Genomic DNA, 21,064 nt, shown 5'->3' on the forward strand with positions numbered 1-21,064 from the left:
AGGAGAGAGAGGAGGGGAGGAGAGAGGAGGGGGAGAGGTGAGAGAGGAGGGGAGGGAGAGGAGAGGGGGGAGAGGAGAGAGGAGGGGAGAGGAGGGGAGAGGAGGAGAGAGGAGGGGGAGAAGAGAGAGAGGAGGGGAGGAGAGAGGAGGGGAGAGGAGAGAGAGGAGGGGAGGAGAGAGGAGGAGAGGTGAGAGGAGGGGAGGAGAGAGGAGGGGAGATGTGAGGAGAGGAGAGAAAGGGAAGGGGAGGGGAAAGGAGGGGAGAGGAGACGAGGGGAGAGGAGAGGAGAAAAGGGGAGGGGAGGGTGCTTACCTCGCATGGTTTCTGAGACAGGTCTCTTCTGGTCTCCCACAGTTCCTTGCATGGCTGTAGGCACTGCAAACAAGCACATGAACAAACAAACAGAGTATGGCAGGGAGCACAGCAGACCGACAGAAAGGACACGGGAATGGGACACGGAAAACCAGTCAGCCAGTTAGTCAGTAAACAGACTAGTGCATGACGTAGGGAACACGCCAAGGCTGGTGACACGCCACACACACTCCACACGCTGCCACATCCACAGAGCAGCAGACACACACTCCACACGCTGCCACATCCATAGAGCTGCAGACATGTAGGAAAGCGTGTGTGTGTGTGTGTGTGTGTGTGTGTGTGTGTATTCGGGTGGGCGTGTGTGCTTGGGTGTGTGTGTGTGTGTGTGTATTCGGGCGTGTGTGCTTGGGTGTGTGTGTGTGTGTGTGTGTGTGTGTGTGTATTCGGGTGGGCGTGTGTGCTTGGGTGTGTGTGTGTGTGTGTGTGTGTGTGTGTATTCGGGTGGGCGTGTGTGCTTGGGTGTGTGTGTGTGTGTGTGTGTGTATTCGGGCGTGTGTGCTTGGGTGTGTGTGTGTGTGTGTGTGTGTGTGTATTCGGGCGTGTGTGCTTGGGTGTGTGTGTAGTGTATGTTTGCACATGTGAGAACAGACTGTTATACAGCCAGGTCACCTGTGATACAAGTCAGTATTCAACGTCCACCCATGTCTGAGTACGTCGGGAGATGATGTGGAAACCAGCCACTAGGGGGCAGCCGTGAGCAATGTTACCTTTAAGTCGGTTTCTATTCTGCTAGGGTGTTGTGGACGGGGATTGTGGATGGGCGTAAGCATCTGCCCTCTGATTCTAAAGTTTGATGTTTGCAACAACTAAAAAATTGGACGTTTGACAAACATGGACGAACATATAATTCTGACGTGATACAGTGAGAGCTAGTTGATTGTTCATGTGACCACCTAGCCGGCGGCACAGCAGGCCTCTGTCCTGCAAGCTCACAAATGTGGATGGTAACCTGTAAACATGTCAGCTGCTGTCAGTGCAGATGACATCACAGGGTTATAGGTTATAGGTTCTTATCCGGGTCCTGTAACACGCCTATAGAGGCCATGGCTGTGAATCCCTTCACCCTAAGCAACTGAGCTACTGAACTACTGAGTTACTGAAATAGTTACTGAACTACTGAGTTACTGAACAACTGAGTTACTGAACTACTGAACTACTGAGCTACTGAACTACTGAGTTACTGAACTACTGAGCTACTGAACTACTGAGTTACTGAACTACTGAGTTACTGAACTACTGAACTACTGAGTTACTGAACTACTGAGCTACTGAACTACTGAGTTACTGAGCTACTGAAATACAGAGTTACTGAACTACTGAGTTACTGAACTACTGAGCTACTGAACTACTGAGTTACTGAGCTACTGAACTACTGAACTACTGAGTTACTGAACTACTGAGTTACTGAACTACTGAGTTACTGAACTACTGAGCTACTGAACTACTGAGTTACTGAGCTACTGAAATACAGGGATACTGAACTACTGAATTACTGAGCTACTGAACTACTGAGTTACTGAACTACTGAGCTACTGAACTACTGAGCTACTGAGTTACTGAGCTACTGAACTACTGAACTACTGAGTTACTGAACTACTGAGTTACTGAACTACTGAGCTACTGAACTACTGTGCTACTGAGCGACTGAACTACTGAGTTACTGAACTACTGAGTTACTGAACTACTGAACTACTGAGTTACTGAACTACTGAGCTACTGAACTACTGAAATACAGAGTTACTGAACTACTGAGTTACTGAACTACTGAGCTACTGAACTACTGAGTTACTGAGCTACTGAACTACTGAACTACTGAGTTACTGAACTACTGAGTTACTGAACTACTGAGTTACTGAACTACTGAGCTACTGAACTACTGAGTTACTGAGCTACTGAAATACAGGGATACTGAACTACTGAATTACTGAGCTACTGAACTACTGAGTTACTGAACTACTGAGCTACTGAACTACTGAACTACTGAGTTACTGAGCTACTGAACTACTGAACTACTGAGTTACTGAACTACTGAGTTACTGAACTACTGAGCTACTGAACTACTGTGCTACTGAGCGACTGAACTACTGAGTTACTGAACTACTGAGTTACTGAACTACTGAACTACTGAGTTACTGAACTACTGAGCTACTGAACTACTGAGTTACTGAACTACTGAACTACTGAGTTACAGAACTACAGAGTTACTGAACTACTGAGTTACTGAACTACTGAGTTACTGAACTACTGAGTTACTGAACTACTGAGCTACTGAACAACTGTGCTACTGAGCGACTGAACTACTGAGTTACTGAACTACTGAGCTACTGAACTACTGTGCTACTGAGCGACTGAACTACTGAGTTACTGAACTACTGAGTTACTGAACTACTGAACTACTGAGTTGCTGAACTACTGAGCTACTGAACTACTGAGTTACTGAACTACTGAACTACTGAGTTACTGAACTACTGAGTTACTGAACTACTGAGCTACTATAGAGTTACTGAACTACTGAGCTACTGAACTACTGTGCTACTGAGCGACTGAACTACTGAGCAACTGAACTACTGAGCTACTGAACTACTACTGAACTGCTGAGTTTCTGAGCTACAACCACAATGATTGGTCAGACTTGAGCCATAACCACTACTACTGAGCTACTGAACTACTGAGTTACTGAACTACTGAATTACTGAGCTACTGAAGTACTGAGTTACTGAACTACTGAGTTACTGAACTACTGAGCTACTATAGAGTTACTGAACTACTGAGCTACTGAACTACTGTGCTACTGAGCGACTGAACTACTGAGCAACTGAACTACTGAACTGCTGAGTTTCTGAGCTACAACCACAATGATTGGTCAGACTTGAGCCAGAACCACTACTACTGAGCTACTGAACTACTGAGTTACTGAACTACTGAGTTACTGAACTACTGAGTTATTGAACTACTGAGTTACTGAACTACTGAGTTGCTGAACTGCTGAACAACTGAGTTACTGAACTATTGAGCTACTGAGTTACTGAACTACTGAACTACTAACCTACTAACTTACTGAGCTACTGAACTACTGAGCTACTGAACTACTGTGCTACTAACCTACTGAACTACTGAGCTACTGAACTACTAGGCTACTGAGCTACTGAACTACTGAGCTACTAACCTACTGAACTACTGAGTTACTGAACTACTGAGTTACTGAACTACTGAACTACTTAGTTACTGAACTACTGAGTTACTGAGCTACTGAAATACAGGGATACTGAACTACTGAGTTACTGAGCTACTGAACTACTGAGTTACTGAACTACTGAGCTACTGAACTACTGAACTACTGAGTTACTGAGCTACTGAACTACTGAACTACTGAGTTACTGAACTACTGAGTTACTGAACTACTGAGCTACTGAACTACTGTGCTACTGAGCGACTGAACTACTGAGTTACTGAACTACTGAGTTACTGAACTACTGAACTACTGAGTTACTGAACTACTGAGCTACTGAACTACTGAGTTACTGAACTACTGAACTACTGAGTTACTGAACTACAGAGTTACTGAACTACTGAGTTACTGAACTACTGAGTTACTGAACTACTGAGCTACTGAACAACTGTGCTACTGAGCGACTGAACTACTGAGTTACTGAACTACTGAGTTACTGAACTACTGAACTACTGAGTTGCTGAACTACTGAGCTACTGAACTACTGAGTTACTGAACTACTGAACTACTGAGTTACTGAACTACTGAGTTACTGAACTACTGAGCTACTGAACTACTGTGCTACTGAGCGACTGAACTACTGAGTTACTGAACTACTGAACTACTGAGTTACTGAACTACTGAGCTACTGAACTACTGAGTTACTGAACTACTGAACTACTGAGTTACTGAACTACAGAGTTACTGAACTACTGAGTTACTGAACTACTGAGCTACTGAACAACTGTGCTACTGAGCGACTGAACTACTGAGTTACTGAACTACTGAGCTACTGAACTACTGAGCTACTGAACTACTGTGCTACTGAGCGACTGAACTACTGAGTTACTGAACTACTGAGTTACTGAACTACTGAACTACTGAGTTGCTGAACTACTGAGCTACTGAACTACTGAGTTACTGAACTACTGAACTACTGAGTTACTGAACTACTGAGTTACTGAACTACTGAGCTACTATAGAGTTACTGAACTACTGAGCTACTGAACTACTGTGCTACTGAGCGACTGAACTACTGAGCAACTGAACTACTGAGCTACTGAACTACTACTGAACTGCTGAGTTTCTGAGCTACAACCACAATGATTGGTCAGACTTGAGCCATAACCACTACTACTGAGCTACTGAACTACTGAGTTACTGAACTACTGAATTACTGAGCTACTGAAGTACTGAGTTACTGAACTACTGAGTTACTGAACTACTGAGCTACTATAGAGTTACTGAACTACTGAGCTACTGAACTACTGTGCTACTGAGCGACTGAACTACTGAGCAACTGAACTACTGAACTGCTGAGTTTCTGAGCTACAACCACAATGATTGGTCAGACTTGAGCCAGAACCACTACTACTGAGCTACTGAACTACTGAGTTACTGAACTACTGAGTTACTGAACTACTGAGTTATTGAACTACTGAGTTACTGAACTACTGAGTTGCTGAACTGCTGAACAACTGAGTTACTGAACTATTGAGCTACTGAGTTACTGAACTACTGAACTACTAACCTACTAACTTACTGAGCTACTGAACTACTGAGCTACTGAACTACTGCGCTACTAACCTACTGAACTACTGAGCTACTGAACTACTAGGCTACTGAGCTACTGAACTACTGAGCTACTAACCTACTGAACTACTGAGTTACTGAACTACTGAGTTACTGAACTACTGAACTACTTAGTTACTGAACTACTGAACTACTGAGCAGCTACTGAAATACTGAACTACTGAACTACTAAACTACAGAGCTACTGAACTACTGACCTACTGAACTACTGACCTACTGAATTAGGTCTTAGAAGTAGTTTTCACATACAAACTTTATGTCCTAACTCAGAATCAGAATATGCTTCCCAATAATAACATGTGGTAGTATTCTGTTATTCTTATTGATGTTCTGCATTCATCAGAGTGCCATCAGGCAGCCTGATTTCAGCTGTGTCCATGGAAACAGGATTATTAAGGGGAATCGTTCTTCTTGCAAAGCATGTAAACGTTTTTAATTAAACTATCCATAATAATCGCATTATTGTGTGCATGTAACCGTACTCATTGACAAATCCAGCCCGAAACGGGAGGTTTCAAATACTCGCCAAAGTTCCTGAGCATTTAATGAATTTACCTGCACAGAAGCATAGGAAATAAAGAGCCATGTGTAATATCCATAAAGAGACTCAGAACAAGGACATAAGGAATCCTAGGTTTTTCTCATCGTACAAAGAGTGTTCTGTGTGTGTGTGTGTGTGTGTGTGTGTGCGTGTGCGAGTCCTATCCATCGAGCTGCCTTGCCCCCCCCGTGGCCTGCCCTCGTCGTAGTCGGTCGGTGTGGTTCTTTAAAACAGACGGCAGAATATTGAGCCATCTGTTGTGTATCATCTGACGGATCGCTCAGGCATCTGCCACCATCCATTCCCCTTCTTCCCCCTTCTCTTCTCTTCTCCAGGACAGACAGCTCTTACTTGGCTGAACTCTCCACAGCCAGGTCTGCCATACTGAAAGGCATCTGATTCTCAGAAAGAGGGAGGAGAGAGAAGGGAAAAGAGAGCAAGAACAGAGAGAGAGAGAGAGAGAGAAAGAGAGAGAGAGGGGGAAGAGAGAGCAAGAACAGAGAGAGAGGGAGAAAGGGAGAAAGGGGAAGAGAGAGCAAGAACAGGGAGAGAGAGAGAGAAAGAGAGGGGAAGAGAGAGAGAGGGGGGGGGAAGAGAGAGCGGGATCAGAGAGAAGGGAAGAGACAGCAGGAACCAAAAGAGAGCGAGAGAATGTCAAAAAGAGATTTTAAAAAATGGAGAGGGCAGGTCTGATCTGGTTCTCGTCCCAATAGAAAGCTGTTCTGTACTGGTGTAATATGCTTCATTTATGTCTTATTTTACATGGTGTACATGGTTACAACAACACAGATGTGACTGGGCAGCTCCGTGATCAAAACTGAGGGATCTGTCCCCCTTAGTGAATTGAGCAGTGCCAAAATACCAAGACACTTGAGCAGTGGAGGCTGCTGAGGGAGAACGGAACATAGTAACGGCTGGAATGGAGTCAACGGAATGGTATCAGCCACATGGAAACCATATGCTTGGTACCATTCCATTGACTCCATTCCAGACATTATTATGAGCTGTCCTCCCCTCAGCAGCCTCCACTGAGCTATATTGGCCCCTTGCATGTGATGTCCTGCAGTGCTTGTTGTCTAACACAAGTAGTGAATTAAAGTCTATGAACAAAACAGTGTCAACAGTGACTGGCAATATTTCCCCAATCTGTGACATTAACATCACAGTATCAATTAACATTACAATAACACTTAACAATACAGTATCAATTAACATTACAGTATCAATTAACATTACAATAACAATTAACATTACAGTATCAATTAACATTACAGTATCAATTAACATTACAGTATCAATTAGCATTACAGTATCAATTAACATTACAGTATCAATTAACATTACAGTATCAATTAACATTACAATATCAATTAACATTACAGTAACATTAACATCACAGTATCAATTAACATTACAATAACAATTAACATTACAGTAACATTAATATTACAGTATCAATTAACATTACAGTATCAATTAACATTACAGTATCAATTAACATTACAATAACAATTAACATTACAGTATCAATTAACATTACAATGACACTTAACAATACAGTATCAATTAACATTACAGTATCAATTAACATTACAATAACAATTAACATTACAGTATCAATTAACATTACAGTATCAATTAACATTACAGTATCAATTAGCATTACAGTATCAATTAACATTACAGTATCAATTAACATTACAGTAACATTAACATCACAGTATCAATTAACATTACAATAACAATTAACATTACAGTAACATTAATATTACAGTATCAATTAACATTACAATAACAATTAACATTACAGTAACAATTAGCATTACAGTATCAATTAGCATTACAGTATCAATTAACATTACAGTATCAATTAACATTACAGTATCAATTAACATTACAATAACAATTAACATTACAGTAACATTAATATTACAGTATCAATTAACATTACAGTATCAATTAACATTACAGTATCAATTAGCATTACAGTATCAATTAGCATTACCGTATCAATTAACATTACAGTATCAATTAGCATTACAGTAACATTAACATTACAGTAACATTAACATTACAGTATCAATTAGCATTACAGTATCAATTAGCACCAGTTGGGGAATGTAGTTATTTCCCCGTTGCTAATCACATTGTTACGGGTCAGCGATGAGCGTTAGAACTGAGGGGGTCAAAGGTCACAGAGCTGTCATAGTGGGTGTCCTTTTCAGTTGGTTCCTTGGCATTTTTAGATTTAGAATAGATGAATGGAACATTTCCATCCCAAGCTATATGGTAGAAAAGCTGCTAGGGTATCGTAGCCAGCCCGCAGCCTAACCAAATCATTCAAAAATGCTTAAACTATACACTCTCAAAAGTTAAATCCAAACCACAAAACTCAATCTCAAGTGTGATCGGAACATCCTAAGTAAGTTCTGACGTGTACTATAAGCACGGGTCAACCGCAGTGTGTACACCTGCGTACATTTACTTATACTTAGATAATATACAATAACTGTTTCCTTATGGAATACCGAATGCAGTTCGGGCATAGCACACATCCCACCCAATGCGGATCTAGCATTCGTGTGCCAATCATTCAGCGCGCTAAGTTTTAGGGACTACCAGCTGTAGATGTTTGACTGCCAACATTTTTCACAAGATTCTACAAGTAAAATCGGTGCGCACTCGGTGTGATAATTACCTTCGGAGGTGCTAAGTACTCTCAGTCTCCAAACGCTATTGGTGTGTCTGAGCTCTTACACTTAGATAATAAACAGACTATAGACACCAGAGATATTCTGGCCTTCTGCCTTCTCTCTCGTCTCTCTCTCTCCCTGGTCTTTCCCTCTCTCTGGTCTTTCCCTCTCTCTGGTCTTTCCCTCTCTCTAGTCTCTCTCTCTCCCTGGTCTTTCCCTCTCCCTGGTCTTTCCCTCTCTCTGGTCTTTCCCTCTCTCTAGTCTCTCCCTCTCTCTGGTCTCTCCCTCTCTCTGGTCTCTCCCTCTCTCTAGTCTCTCCCTCTCTCTGGTCTTTCCCTCTCTCTGGTCTCTCTCGCTCTCTGGTCTCTCCCTCTCTCTAGTCTCTCCGTCTCTCTGGTCTTTCCCTCTCTCTGGTCTCTCCCTCACTCTAGTCTCTCCCTCTCTCTGGTCTCTCCCTCACTCTAGTCTCTCCCTCTCTCTGGTCTCTCCCTCTCTCTGGTCTCTCCCTCTCTCTGGTCTCTCTCTCTCTCTGGTCTCTCCCTCTCTCTGGTCTCTCCCTCTCTCTGGTCTCTCCCGCTCTCTGGTCTCTCCCTCTCTCTGGTATCCCCCTCTCTCTGGTCTCTCCCTCTCTCTGGTCTCTCCCTCTCTCTGGTCTCCCCCTCTCTCTGGTCTTTCCCTCTCTCTGGTCTCCCCCTCTCTCTGGTCTCTCCCTCTCTCCTCTCTATCTCTCCTCTCTCTCTCTCTATCTCCCTCTCTCTCTACCCCCCTCTCTCTCTGTCTCTCTCTCTCTCTATCTCCCTCTCTCTCTCTCTCCTCTCTCTCTCTCCCTCTCTCCTCTCTCTCTCTCTCCCTCTCTCCTCTCTATCTCTCTCTCTCTCTCTCTCTCTCCCTTCTCTCTCTCCTCTCTCTCTCTCCCCTCTCTCCTCTCTCTCTCTCCCCTCTCTCCTCTCTCTCTCTCCCTCTCTCCCTGAGGAACTCACTTTAGACATTTCACTCTAAATATCGCCTGGCTCTCTTTGGCCCTGTCAAACTATACACTCTGACTGCTGACACATCAGAGAGAGAGACATGGAGGGAGGGAAAGTTAGAGGACAGCCAGAGTAAATATCAGCATAGAAAACCATTACAGATAACAATAGCTAAAGGTTATTCTCTCTCTCTCTTCTCTTTCTTTTTTCTCTTTTCTCTCTCTTTTTCTCTCTCTCTAACACACACTCACACATTTGTTAGTAATTGGATTCTATTCATGCTCACCCGTAAAGTGTGACTTCAAAACAGCCAGGCTGATGGCCCACAGCTATGAACGTCAGTGTGATTTCTGAAGGTTGTAAATAGTGACCGTAAACTCACGCGTCTGAACTACTAAAAGCTATGTGAGGTTCAGCTGGACTCCACACACATGGCATACCGCCCCACAGGACTTGTCCTACCACACTGGACTGATGGGTGAATTATGGTTAGGTTCAGGATTTCCTCATGAATATGTTATGCGACCTAATTATGCAATTTACTGTACCATCTCTGAGTCCTAATTATGCAATTTACTGTACCATCTCTGAGTCCTAATTAATCAATTTACTGTACCATCTCTGGGTCCTAATTATTCAATTTACTGTACCATCTCTGGGTCTTAATTATTCAATTTACTGTACCATCTCTGGGTCCTAATTATTCAATTTACTGTACCATCTCTGGGTCCTAATTATTCAATTTACTGTACCATCTCTGGGTCCTAATTATTCAATTTACTGTACCATCTCTGGGTCCTAATTATTCAATTTACTGTACCATCTCTGGGTCCTAATTATTCAATTTACTGTACCATCTCTGAGTCCTAATTATTCAATTTACTGTACCATCTCTGGGTCCTAATTATTCAATTTACTGTACCATCTCTGGGTCCTAATTATTCAATTTACTGTACCATCTCTGGGTCCTAATTATTCAATTTACTGTACCATCTCTTGGTCCTAATTATTCAATTTACTGTACCATCTCTGGGTCCTAATTATTCAACAGGCTTTAACAAGGGCTGAGAGTTTTTCCATGTCAGGTCACGTAGCAACTCCTGGCCCTCAGTTTAATGCTGACTAAAAACAGACATGATGTAAAAGCTGTGGTTTCACCTCTTTCTCTGGCTTCTCAGACGGGTTACAACCGGTCACGTTATTGTTAGGGATGCATTGCCATGCAGTAGTTACAGGCCTATAGACTATTTATCTGACTCTCCTGACTCTCCCACTGTAATTCATTTGATTTCCTGAGACCCAGAGCAGCATCATAACAATTCCCTGAAAAGGGTTTTCCATTGAGACTCATAAGGACCTACTCTACTCAACTCTCTGTTCAGTGGAAGTCTCAGTGTTGTGGCTGAAGGTCTGTTGGAGCCAGTCAGGCCAGTGGTCCTAATAGAATGATTAATGCTGAAGGTCTGTTGGAGCCAGTCAGGCCAGTGGTCCTAATATAATGATTAATGCTGAAGGTCTGTTAGAGCCAGTCAGGCCAGTGGTCCTAATAGAATGATTAATGCTGAAGGTCTGTTGGAGCCAGTCAGGCCAGTGGTCCTAATATAATGATTAATGCTGAAGGTCTGTTAGAGCCAGTCAGGCCAGTGGTCCTAATATAATGGTTAATGCTGAAGGTCTGTTGGAGCCAGTCAGGCCAGTGGTCCTAATAGAATGATTAATGCTGAAGGTCTGTTGGAGCCAGTCAGGCCAGTGGTCCTAATAGAATGATTAATTCAGGCTACATGTAAGACCTTTCTTCCTTCCTGTTTTGCCTCTTGTCTTCCAGGCCTTTCCTCCGTTGGGGTGGCTGGCCCACGGCTGGGCCCTGGGCAGAGCCTTCCAGCTCATTGAAACTGAGGGGGTACGATATACACAAAATGTATGCAAAGATAGTATTGCATTTGGCCATCAGTGCATCCTCAACATTGGCTGGGGCTAAGGCTAGGGGGTAACTCAGGGCGACTGGACTGGGGCTAAGGCTAGGGGTAACTCAGGGCGACTAGGCTGGGGCTAAGGCTAGGTGTAACTCAGGGCGACAGGGCTGGGGCTAAGGCTAGGGGAAATCAGGGCGACAGGGCTGGGGCTAAGGCTAGGGGTAACTCAGGGCGACTAGGCTGGGGCTAAGGCTAGAGGTAACTCAGGGCGACTAGGCTGAGGCTAAGGCTAGGGGTAACTCAGGGTGACTAGGCTGGGGCTAAGGCTAGGGGTAACTCAGGGCGACTAGGCTGGGGCTAAGGCTAGAGGTAACTCAGGGCGACTAAGCTGGGGCTAAGGCTAGGGGGTAACTCAGGGTGACAGGGCTGGGGCTAAGGCTAGGGGTAACTCAGGGCGACTAGACTGGGGCTAAGGCTAGGGGTAACTCAGGGCGACTAGGCTGGGGCTAAGGCTAGGGGTAAATCAGGGCGACAGGGCTGAGGCTAAGGCTAGGGGTAATTCAGGGCGACAGGGCTGGGGGTAAAGGCTGGGGGTAACTCAGGGCGACAGGGCTGGGGGTAAAGGCTGGGGGTAACTCAGGGCGACAGGGCTGGGAGTAAAGGCTGGGGCTAACTCAGGGCGACAGGGCTGGGGGTAAAGGCTGGGGGTAACTCAGGGCGACTAGGCTGGGGCTAAGGCTAGGGGTAACTCAGGCGACTAGGCTGGGGCTAAGGCTAGGGGTAACTCAGGGCGAATAGGCTGGGGCTAAGGCTAGGGGGTAACTCAGGGCGACTGGGCTGGGGCTAAGGCTAGGGGGTAACTCAGGGCGACTGGGCTGGGGCTAAGGCTAGGGGTAACTCAGGGCGACTGGACTGGGGCTAAGGCTATGTGTAACTCAGGGCGACTGGGCTGGGGCTAAGGCTAGGGGGTAACTCAGGCGACTGGACTGGGGCTAAGGTTGGGGGTAACTCAGGGCGACTAGACTGGGGCTAAGGCTAGGGGTAACTCAGGGCGACTAGGCTGGGGCTAAGGCTAGGGGTAACTCAGGCGACTAGGCAGGGGCTAAGGCTAGGGGGTAACTCAGGGCGACAGGGCTGGGGCTAAGGCTAGGGGTAACTCAGGGTGACTAGGCTGGGGCTAAGGCTAGGGGTAACTCAGGGCGACTAGGCTGGGGGTAAGGCTAGAGGTAACTCAGGGCGACAGGGCTGGGGGTAAAGGCTAGAGGTAACTCAGGGCGACTAAGCTGGGGCTAAGGCTAGGGGGTAACTCAGGGCGACAGGGCTGGGGCTAAGGCTAGGGGTAACTCAGGGCGACTAGACTGGGGCTAAGGCTAGGGGTAACTCAGGGCAACTAGGCTGGGGCTAAGGCTAGGGGTAAATCAGGGCGACAGGGCTGAGGCTAAGGCTAGGGGTAATTCAGGGCGACAGGGCTGGGGGTAAAGGCTGGGGGTAACTCGGGCGACAGGGCTGGGGGTAAAGGCTGGGGGTAACTCAGGGCGACAGGGCTGGGGGTAAAGGCTGGGGCTAACTCAGGGCGACAGGGCTGGGGGTAAAGGCTGGGGGTAACTCAGGGTGACTAGGCTGGGGCTAAGGCTAGGGGTAACTCAGGGCGACTAGGCTGGGGCTAAGGCTAGGGGTAACTCAGGGCGAATAGGCTGGGGCTAAGGCTAGGGGGTAACTCAGGGCGACTGGGCTGGGGCTAAGGCTAGGGGGTAACTCAGGGCGACTGGGCTGGGGCTAAGGCTAGGGGTAACTCAGGGCGACTGGACTGGGGCTAAGGCTAGGTGTAACTCAGGGCGACTGGGCTGGGGCTAAGGCTAGGGGGTAACTCAGGGCGACTGGACTGGGGCTAAGGTTAGGGGGTAACTCAGGGCGACTAGACTGGGGCTAAGGCTAGGGGTAACTCAGGGCGACTAGGCTGGGGCTAAGGCTAGGGGTAACTCAGGGCGACTAGGCAGGGGCTAAGGCTAGGGGGTAACTCAGGGCGACAGGGCTGGGGCTAAGGCTAGGGGTAACTCAGGGTGACTAGGCTGGGGCTAAGGCTAGGGGTAACTCAGGGCGACTAGGCTGGGGGTAAGGCTAGAGGTAACTCAGGGCGACAGGGCTGGGGGTAAAGGCTGGGGGTAACTCAGGGCGACAGGGCTGGGGGTAAAGGCTGGGGGTAACTCAGGGCGACAGGGCTGGGGGTAAAGGCTGGGGGTAACTCAGGGCGACAGGGCTGGGGGTAAAGGCTGGGGCTAACTCAGGGCGACAGGGCTGGGGGTAAAGGCTGGGGGTAACTCAGGGCGACAGGGCTGGGGGTAAAGGCTGGGGGTAACTCAGGGCGACAGGGCTGGGGGTAAAGGCTGGGGGTAACTCAGGGTGACAGGGCTGGGGGTAAAGGCTGGGGGTAACTCAGGGCGACAGGGCTGGGGGTAAAGGCTGGGGTAACTCAGGGCGACAGGGCTGGGGGTAAAGGCTGGGGGTAACTCAGGGCGACAGGGCTGGGGGTAAAGGCTGGGGGTAACTCAGGGCGACAGGGCTGGGGGTAACTCAGGGCGACAGGGCTGGGGGTAAAGGCTGGGGGTAACTCAGGGCGACAGGGCTGGGGGTAAAGACTGGGGGTAACTCAGGGCGACAGGGCTGGGGGTAAAGGCTGGGGGTAACTCAGGGCGACAGGGCTGGGGATAACCTCTAGATCATCACAGTGACGTGTTCCTGGGGGAATGTTGCCATACCAAGGGGAGTGTCTGTCCAGACGACAGACACTCTATACTCCTGTGGCCCTGGATGTAATGTTACACACACAGACACACAGACACACAAAAGCACACACACACAGACACAAACCGTAGCGCTGTAACCAGAGCCGCAGGTCACTGTGACTGATGGGTTAGAAATATGGCCGGGCTTCGCCGAGGGAACTCCCAGAGGCCTCGTCACCGTGCCGCGCGGCACTCCACGCTCACATCTGGGAATCCACCGCCAAGGCCCAGCTCTTTGATCCCTTCCCTGCTTTACTCTCTCTCTCTCTCTCTCTCTCTCTCCATCCCTCTCTCTCTCTCTCTCTCTCTCTCTCCCCCCCTCTCTCTCTCCCTCCCTCTCTCTCTCTCTCTCTCCCTCTCTCTCCCTCCCTCTCTCTCTCTCTCTCTCTCCCTCCCTCTCTCTCTCTCTCTCCCTCCCTCTCTCGCTCTCTCCCTCCCTCCCTCTCTCGATCTCTCTCTCCCTCCCTCTCTCGCTCTCTCCATCCTTCCCTCCCTCCACAGGCCCAGCCACACTAACCCCACTACCCGCCACTCATAACACTCCTCAGAGACACAGGAATCCCAGTACTGTGCCAGCTGATAAATTACAGTAAGGGATACAATAGGATGCCCTCACCTCAACACATGGAGGCCAAGCCAGGTGTGATTTCCATTCAGATGGATAGAGTGGGAGGCAAGAAACACAAGACGTCTTTAGAATGGAAACCTAAGGCTGTAGATCATTCTCTCGGGTGGATCATGATGATGTGGCATGGGATTTGAGTAGGGAGCGGTGTGTCGTGGAGATAGGTGGCAGATCTGAATTATGGCTTGGGCCAAGGGTAGTGCACTATGTAGGGCAGGGTTCCAAATTCGGCCAGCGGGTGATTATCATTATTTTTGGGGGGGATACTATTACTGTCTGGAGGAAATATTACTGTCTGGAGGAACTAGTACTGTCTGGAGGAACTATTACTGGTATAGGTACTGTCTGGAGGAACTAGTACTGTCTGGAGGAGCTAGTACAGTCTGGAGGAACTAGTACTGTCTGGAGGAACTATTACTGTCTGGAGGAACTAGTACTGTCTGGAGGAACTATTACTGGTATAGGTGCTGTCTGGAGGAACTAGTACTGTCTGGAGGATCTAGTACTGTCTGGAGGAACTAGTACTGTCTGGTGGAGCTAGTACTGTCTGGAGGAACTAGTACTGTCTGGAGGAACTATTACTGGTATAGGTACTGTCTGGAGGAACTAGTACTGTCTGGAGGAACTAGTACTGTCTGGAGGAGCTAGTACTGTCTGGAGGAACTAGTACTGTCTGGAGGGACTAGTACTCTTCTAGTTACTCTCTGTGGGGTGTACTGACTGGAGGAACTAGTACTGTCTGGAGGAACTAGTACTGTCTGGAGAGACTAGTACTGTCTGGAGGGACTAGTACTGTCTGGAGGAACTAGTACTGTCTTGAGGGACTAGTACTGTCTGGAGGGACTAGTACTGTCTGGAGGAACTAGTACTGTTATAGTTACTGTCTGTGGGCTGTTCTGTCTGGAGGAACTAGTACTGTCTGGAGGAACTAGTACTGTTCTAGGTACTGTCTGGAGGAACTAGTACTGCCTGGAGGAACTAGTACTTTCTGGAGGAACTAGTACTGTTCTAGTTACTGTCTGGAGGAACTAGTACTGTCTGGAGGAGCTAGTACAGTCTGGAGGAACTAGTACTGTCTGGAGGAACTAGTACTGTCTGGAGGAACTATTACTGTCTGGAGGAACTAGTACTGTCTGGAGGAACTATTACTGGTATAGGTGCTGTCTGGAGGAACTAGTACTGTCTGGAGGATCTAGTACTGTCTGGAGGAACTAGTACTGTCTGGTGGAGCTAGTACTGTCTGGAGGAACTAGTACTGTCTGGAGGAACTATTACTGGTATAGGTACTGTCTGGAGGAACTAGTACTGTCTGGAGGAACTAGTACTGTCTGGAGGAGCTAGTACTGTCTGGAGGAACTAGTACTGTCTGGAGGGACTAGTACTCTTCTAGTTACTCTCTGTGGGGTGTACTGACTGGAGGAACTAGTACTGTCTGGAGGAACTAGTACTGTCTGGAGAGACTAGTACTGTCTGGAGGAACTAGTACTGTCTTGAGGGACTAGTACTGTCTGGAGGGACTAGTACTGTCTGGAGGAACTAGTACTGTTATAGTTACTATCTGTGGGCTGTTCTGTCTGGAGGAACTAGTACTGTCTGGAGGAACTAGTACTGTTCTAGTTACTGTCTGGAGGAACTAGTACTGTTGTAGTTACTGTCTGGAGGAACTAGTACTGTTCTAGTTACTGTCTGTGGGCTGTACTGTCTGGAGGAACAAGTACTGTCTGGAGGAACTAGTACTGTTCTAGTTACTGTCTGGAGGAACTAGTACTGTTGTAATTACTGTCTGGAGGAACTGTCTGTGGGCTGTACTGTCTGGAGGAACAAGTACTATCTGGAGAAACTACTACTGTCTGGAGGAACTAGTACTGTTCTAGTTACTGTCTGGAGGAACTAGTACTGTTGTAGTTACTGTCTGGAGGAACTAGTACTGTTCTAGTTACTGTCTGTGGGCTGTACTGTCTGGAGGAACAAGTACTGTCTGGAGGAACTAGTCCTTCTGGAGGAACTAGTACTGTTGTAGTTACTGTCTGGAGGAACTAGTACTGTTTTAGTTACTGTCTGTGGGCTGTACTGTCTGGAGGAACTAGTCCTTCTGGAGGAACTAGTACTGTTCTAGTTACTGTCTGGAGGAACTAGTACTGTTCTAGTTACTGTCTGGAGGTACTAGTACTGTTCTAGCTACTGTCTGTGGGCTGTACTGTCTGGAGGAACAAGTACTGTCTGGAGGAACTAGTCCTTCTGGAGGAACTAGTCCTGTTCTAGTTACTGTCTGGAGGAACTAGTACTGTTGTAGTTACTGTCTGGAGGAACTGTCTGTGGGCTGTACTGTCTGGAGGAACTAGTACTGTTCTAGTTACTGTCTGTGGGCTGTACTGTCTGGAGGTACTAATACTGTTCTAGTTACTGTCTGGAGGAACTAGGACTGTCTGGAGGAACTAGTACTGTCTGGAGGAACTAGTACTGTCTGGAGGAACTAGGACTGTCTGGAGGAACTAGTTCTGTCTGGAGGAACTAGGACTGTCTGGAGGGACTAGTACTGCCTGGAGGAACTAGTACTGTTCTAGTTACTGTCTGTGGGCTGTACTGTCTGGAGGAACTAGTACTGTTCTAGGTACTGTCTGGAGGAACTAGTACTGTCTGGAGGAACTAGTACTGTTCTAGTTACTGTCTGGAGGAACTAGGACTGTCTGGAGGAACTAGTACTGTCTGGAGGAACTAGGACTGTCTGGAGGAACTAGGACTGTCTGGAGGAAATACTACTGTCTGGAGGAACTAGTACTGTTGTAGTTACTGTCTGGAGGAACTAGTACTGTTCTAGTTACTGTCTGTGGGCTGTACTTGTACTCTTACGAAGTAACTTCCTTTTTACTCCGTTACATTTCACCAAATCCCTTCAGTTACATAGATGTGTATTATTACATATTATGTTGCAGGGCTGACAAAGGGCTGCCTGCTGTGAGGTTTTGGAAACCCTCCAGGCCAGTCAATCATCCCTGTCCGTGGCCCGCTTGGGCAAGGTGGGGGAAAAAACATGGTAATAAATCTATTTTCAATATAGGTTTATATAATTGATGAAAAAAACAGATGACTTCCTGAAGCTGTTAGTTTGTTATGTTGATTATTTCTCACATACACATACGTAGCTTGAACGGAATAGGCTATCATCTGTCGGGCAGCACGAGCCCACAACTCTGAACTGGTGGTTCGTGGAGCAGCTCACAAAAGAATGACAGGGGTAGGGTAGGTAGGGAAGATATTTCAACTTATGATAACTACCAGTAAAATGCCATGGCAACAATGGGTACGTAAACCAGGTATGTAAAAACATTTTGTCTGAAGTCTTGGTTAAATTCAGTCATCATGTGTTGTTTGAATGACATTTTCGAATGCTTTCCCCCAAAAACTTCCAAATTAAATGTTAACTGCAAAGTAGACCCACAGTGGCTTGCGAAAGTATTCACCCCCCTTGGCATTTTTCCTCTTTTGTTGCCTTACAACCTGAAATTAAAATGTATTTCTTGGGGGTTTGTATCATTTGATTTACACAACATGGAAACCCAAATTGGTCTACACGGACAAGTTCTGGCTTGGTTTAGATCTTATCTGTCGGAAAGATATCAGTTTGTCTCTGTGGATGGTTTGTCCTCTGACAACCATCCTATGTTTGAAACATAGGCTTCCATGGAGGACAATTTTGGGGCTTCACCATGTTTCATTGAAATGTACAGCTGTGTGTCATCCGCATAGCATTGAAAGGTAACATTATGTTTCTGAACGACATCATCAAGAGGTAAAATATATAGTGAAAACAATAGTGGTCCTAAAACGGAGCCTTGAGGAACACCGACATTTACAGTTGATTTGAACTCATCCAACTTGAAGGAGCTGGAGCAAAAACAGAGATGCTTGTTCTAGGTCCCAAGAAACAAAGAGATATTCTGTTGAATCTGACAGTTAATCTTGATGGTTCTACAGTCATCTCAAATAAAACTGTGAAGGACCTCGGCGTTACTCTGGACCCTGATCTCTCTTTTGACGAACATATCAAGACTGTTTCAAGGACAGCTTTTTTCCCATCTACTTAACATTGTAAAAATCAGACATTTTCTGTCCAAAAATGATGCAGAAAAATGTATCCATGCTTTTGTCACTTCTAGGTTAGACTTCTGCAATGCTCTACATTCCAGCTACCCGGATAAAGCACTGAATAAACTTCAGTTTAGAATCTTGACTAGAACCAAAATGTGATCATATTACTCCAGTGTGAGCCTCCCTACACTGGCTTCCTGCTAAGGCTGATTTTTTACTGCTAACCTACAAAGCATTACATGGGCTTGCTTCTACCCATCTTTCCAATTTGGCCCTGCCGTACCTACCTACACGTACGCTACGGTCACAAGATGCAGGCCTCATTACTGTCCCTAGAATTTCTAAGCAAACAGCTGGAGGGCAGGTCTTTCTCCTATAGAGCTCCATTCTTATGGAATGGTCTGCCTATCCATCTGAGTGACGCAGACTCGGTCTCAACCTTTAAGTCTTTATTGAAGACTCATCTCTTCAGTAGTGTAGTGTCTCCTGACCCTTCCTGTCTCAGCCTCCAATATTTATGCTGTAGTAGTTTATGTTTCGGGGAGCTAGGATCAGTCTGTTATATCTGGAGTATTTCTCCTGTCTTATCCGATGTCCTTTGTGAATTTAAGTATGCTTTCTCTAATTCTCTCTTTCTTTCTTTCTTTCTTTCTTTCTTTCTTTCTTTCTTTCTTTCTTTCTTTCTTTCTTTCTTTCTCTTCTCTCTCTCTCTCTGACCCCCCTCTCTCTGTCTCTCTCTCCCTCTCTCTCTCTCTCTCTCTCTGACCCCCTCTCTGTCTCTCTCTGTCTCTCTCTCTCTCTCTCTCTCTCTCTCTCTCTGACCCCCCCTCTCTCTCTCTCTCTCTCAGGACCTGAGCCCTAGGACCATGCCTCAGGAATACCTGGCCTGATGACTCCTTCCTGTCCCCAGTACACCTGGTCGTGCTGCTGCTCCAGTTTCAACTGTTCTACCCGCGACTATGGAACCCTGACCTATTCACCGGACGAGCTACCTGACCCAGACCAGCTGTTTTCAACTCTCTAGAGACAGCAGGAGCGGTAGAGATACTCTGAATCATCGGCTATGAAAAGCCAACTGACATTTACTCCTGAGGTGCTGACCTGTTGCACCCTGTGACAACCACTGTGATTATTATTATTTGACCCTGCTGGTCATCTATGAACATTTGAACATCTTGGCCATGTTCTGTTATAATCTCCACCCGGCACAGCCAGAAGAGGACTGGCCACCCCTCATAGCCTGGTTCCTCTCTAGGTTTCTTCCTAGGTTCTGGCCTATCTAGGGAGTTTTTCCTAGCCACCGTGCATCTGCACCTGCATTGCTTGCTGTTTGGTGTTTTAGGCTGGGTTTCTGTACAGCACTTTGTGACATCAGCTGATGTAAGAAGGGATTTATACATACATGTGATTGATTGATTGATGCCTGCCACTTTGAAGATGCTAAATATTTTTTATTGTGAAACAAACAACAATTTGTAAGTCGCTCTGGATAAGAGCGTCTGCTAAATGACTTAAATGTAAATGTACTGAAGTAGTTTTCCAACCGGATCCATTTTATTCCTACTTAACAGGAGTTTTACTTAATTACAGATTTTTCTGTACTCTACCCACCCCTGGGAACACATTGTAACACAGGGATATGGCTAAATGTAGTGCACTATATAGGGAATAGGGTGCCACAGAGCTCTGGATAAAAGTAGTGCATTATATAGGGAATAGGGTGCCACAGAGCTCTGGATAAAAGTAGTGCATTATATAGGGAATAGGCAGCCATTTCGAACGGAGCCAACAGACAGGTGGGTGAGTTATTGCGGACATCCATTGAGGCCCGGGCGGCAGCAGCACTGCAGGGTCAGATATATGTTACTGTTTAACACCTCACCGCCACAGACTGTAGAGCCTGGCAATGATAACCAACTAGATTAGCAGTTCACAGACCAGATCATAGTAGAACAGAACAAACCAGAACAGAACAAAACAAAACAGAGCAAAACCTGAGCAGAGTTGAGCAGAACAGAACAGAACAGAGCAGAACAGAGCAGAGTTGAGCAGAACAGAACAGAGCAGAACAGAGCAGAGTTGAGCAGAACAGAACAGAACAGAGCAGAACAGAGCAGAGTTGAGCAGAACAGAACAGAGCAGAACAGAGCAGAGTTGAGCAGAACAGAACAGAGCAGAACCCCTGATTTAGATATCTGGGGATCGGTAGCCATGACGATACCTTTCGAACACGCAAACACGTCTGCACATACACACACATGGAAAGACACGGAAA

General features: G+C 46.5%; 1 protein-coding gene across 1 annotated transcript in view; it reads right to left on the reverse strand.

Annotated features, from left to right (window-relative positions):
• Positions 1 to 21,064, reverse strand: part of anos1b (anosmin 1b) — a 186,750-nt gene that overhangs the window by 77,504 nt on the left and 88,182 nt on the right. Inside the window, exon 3 of the mRNA XM_065009282.1 lies at positions 314 to 376. Within this exon, the coding sequence (XP_064865354.1) occupies positions 314 to 376 (63 nt within the window). The remainder of the gene's footprint in view (positions 1 to 313; positions 377 to 21,064) is intronic.

The sequence above is a fragment of the Oncorhynchus nerka genome, linkage group LG24 (genome assembly GCF_034236695.1).
Source record: "Oncorhynchus nerka isolate Pitt River linkage group LG24, Oner_Uvic_2.0, whole genome shotgun sequence".
In the NCBI taxonomy this organism is placed as follows: domain Eukaryota; kingdom Metazoa; phylum Chordata; class Actinopteri; order Salmoniformes; family Salmonidae; genus Oncorhynchus; species Oncorhynchus nerka.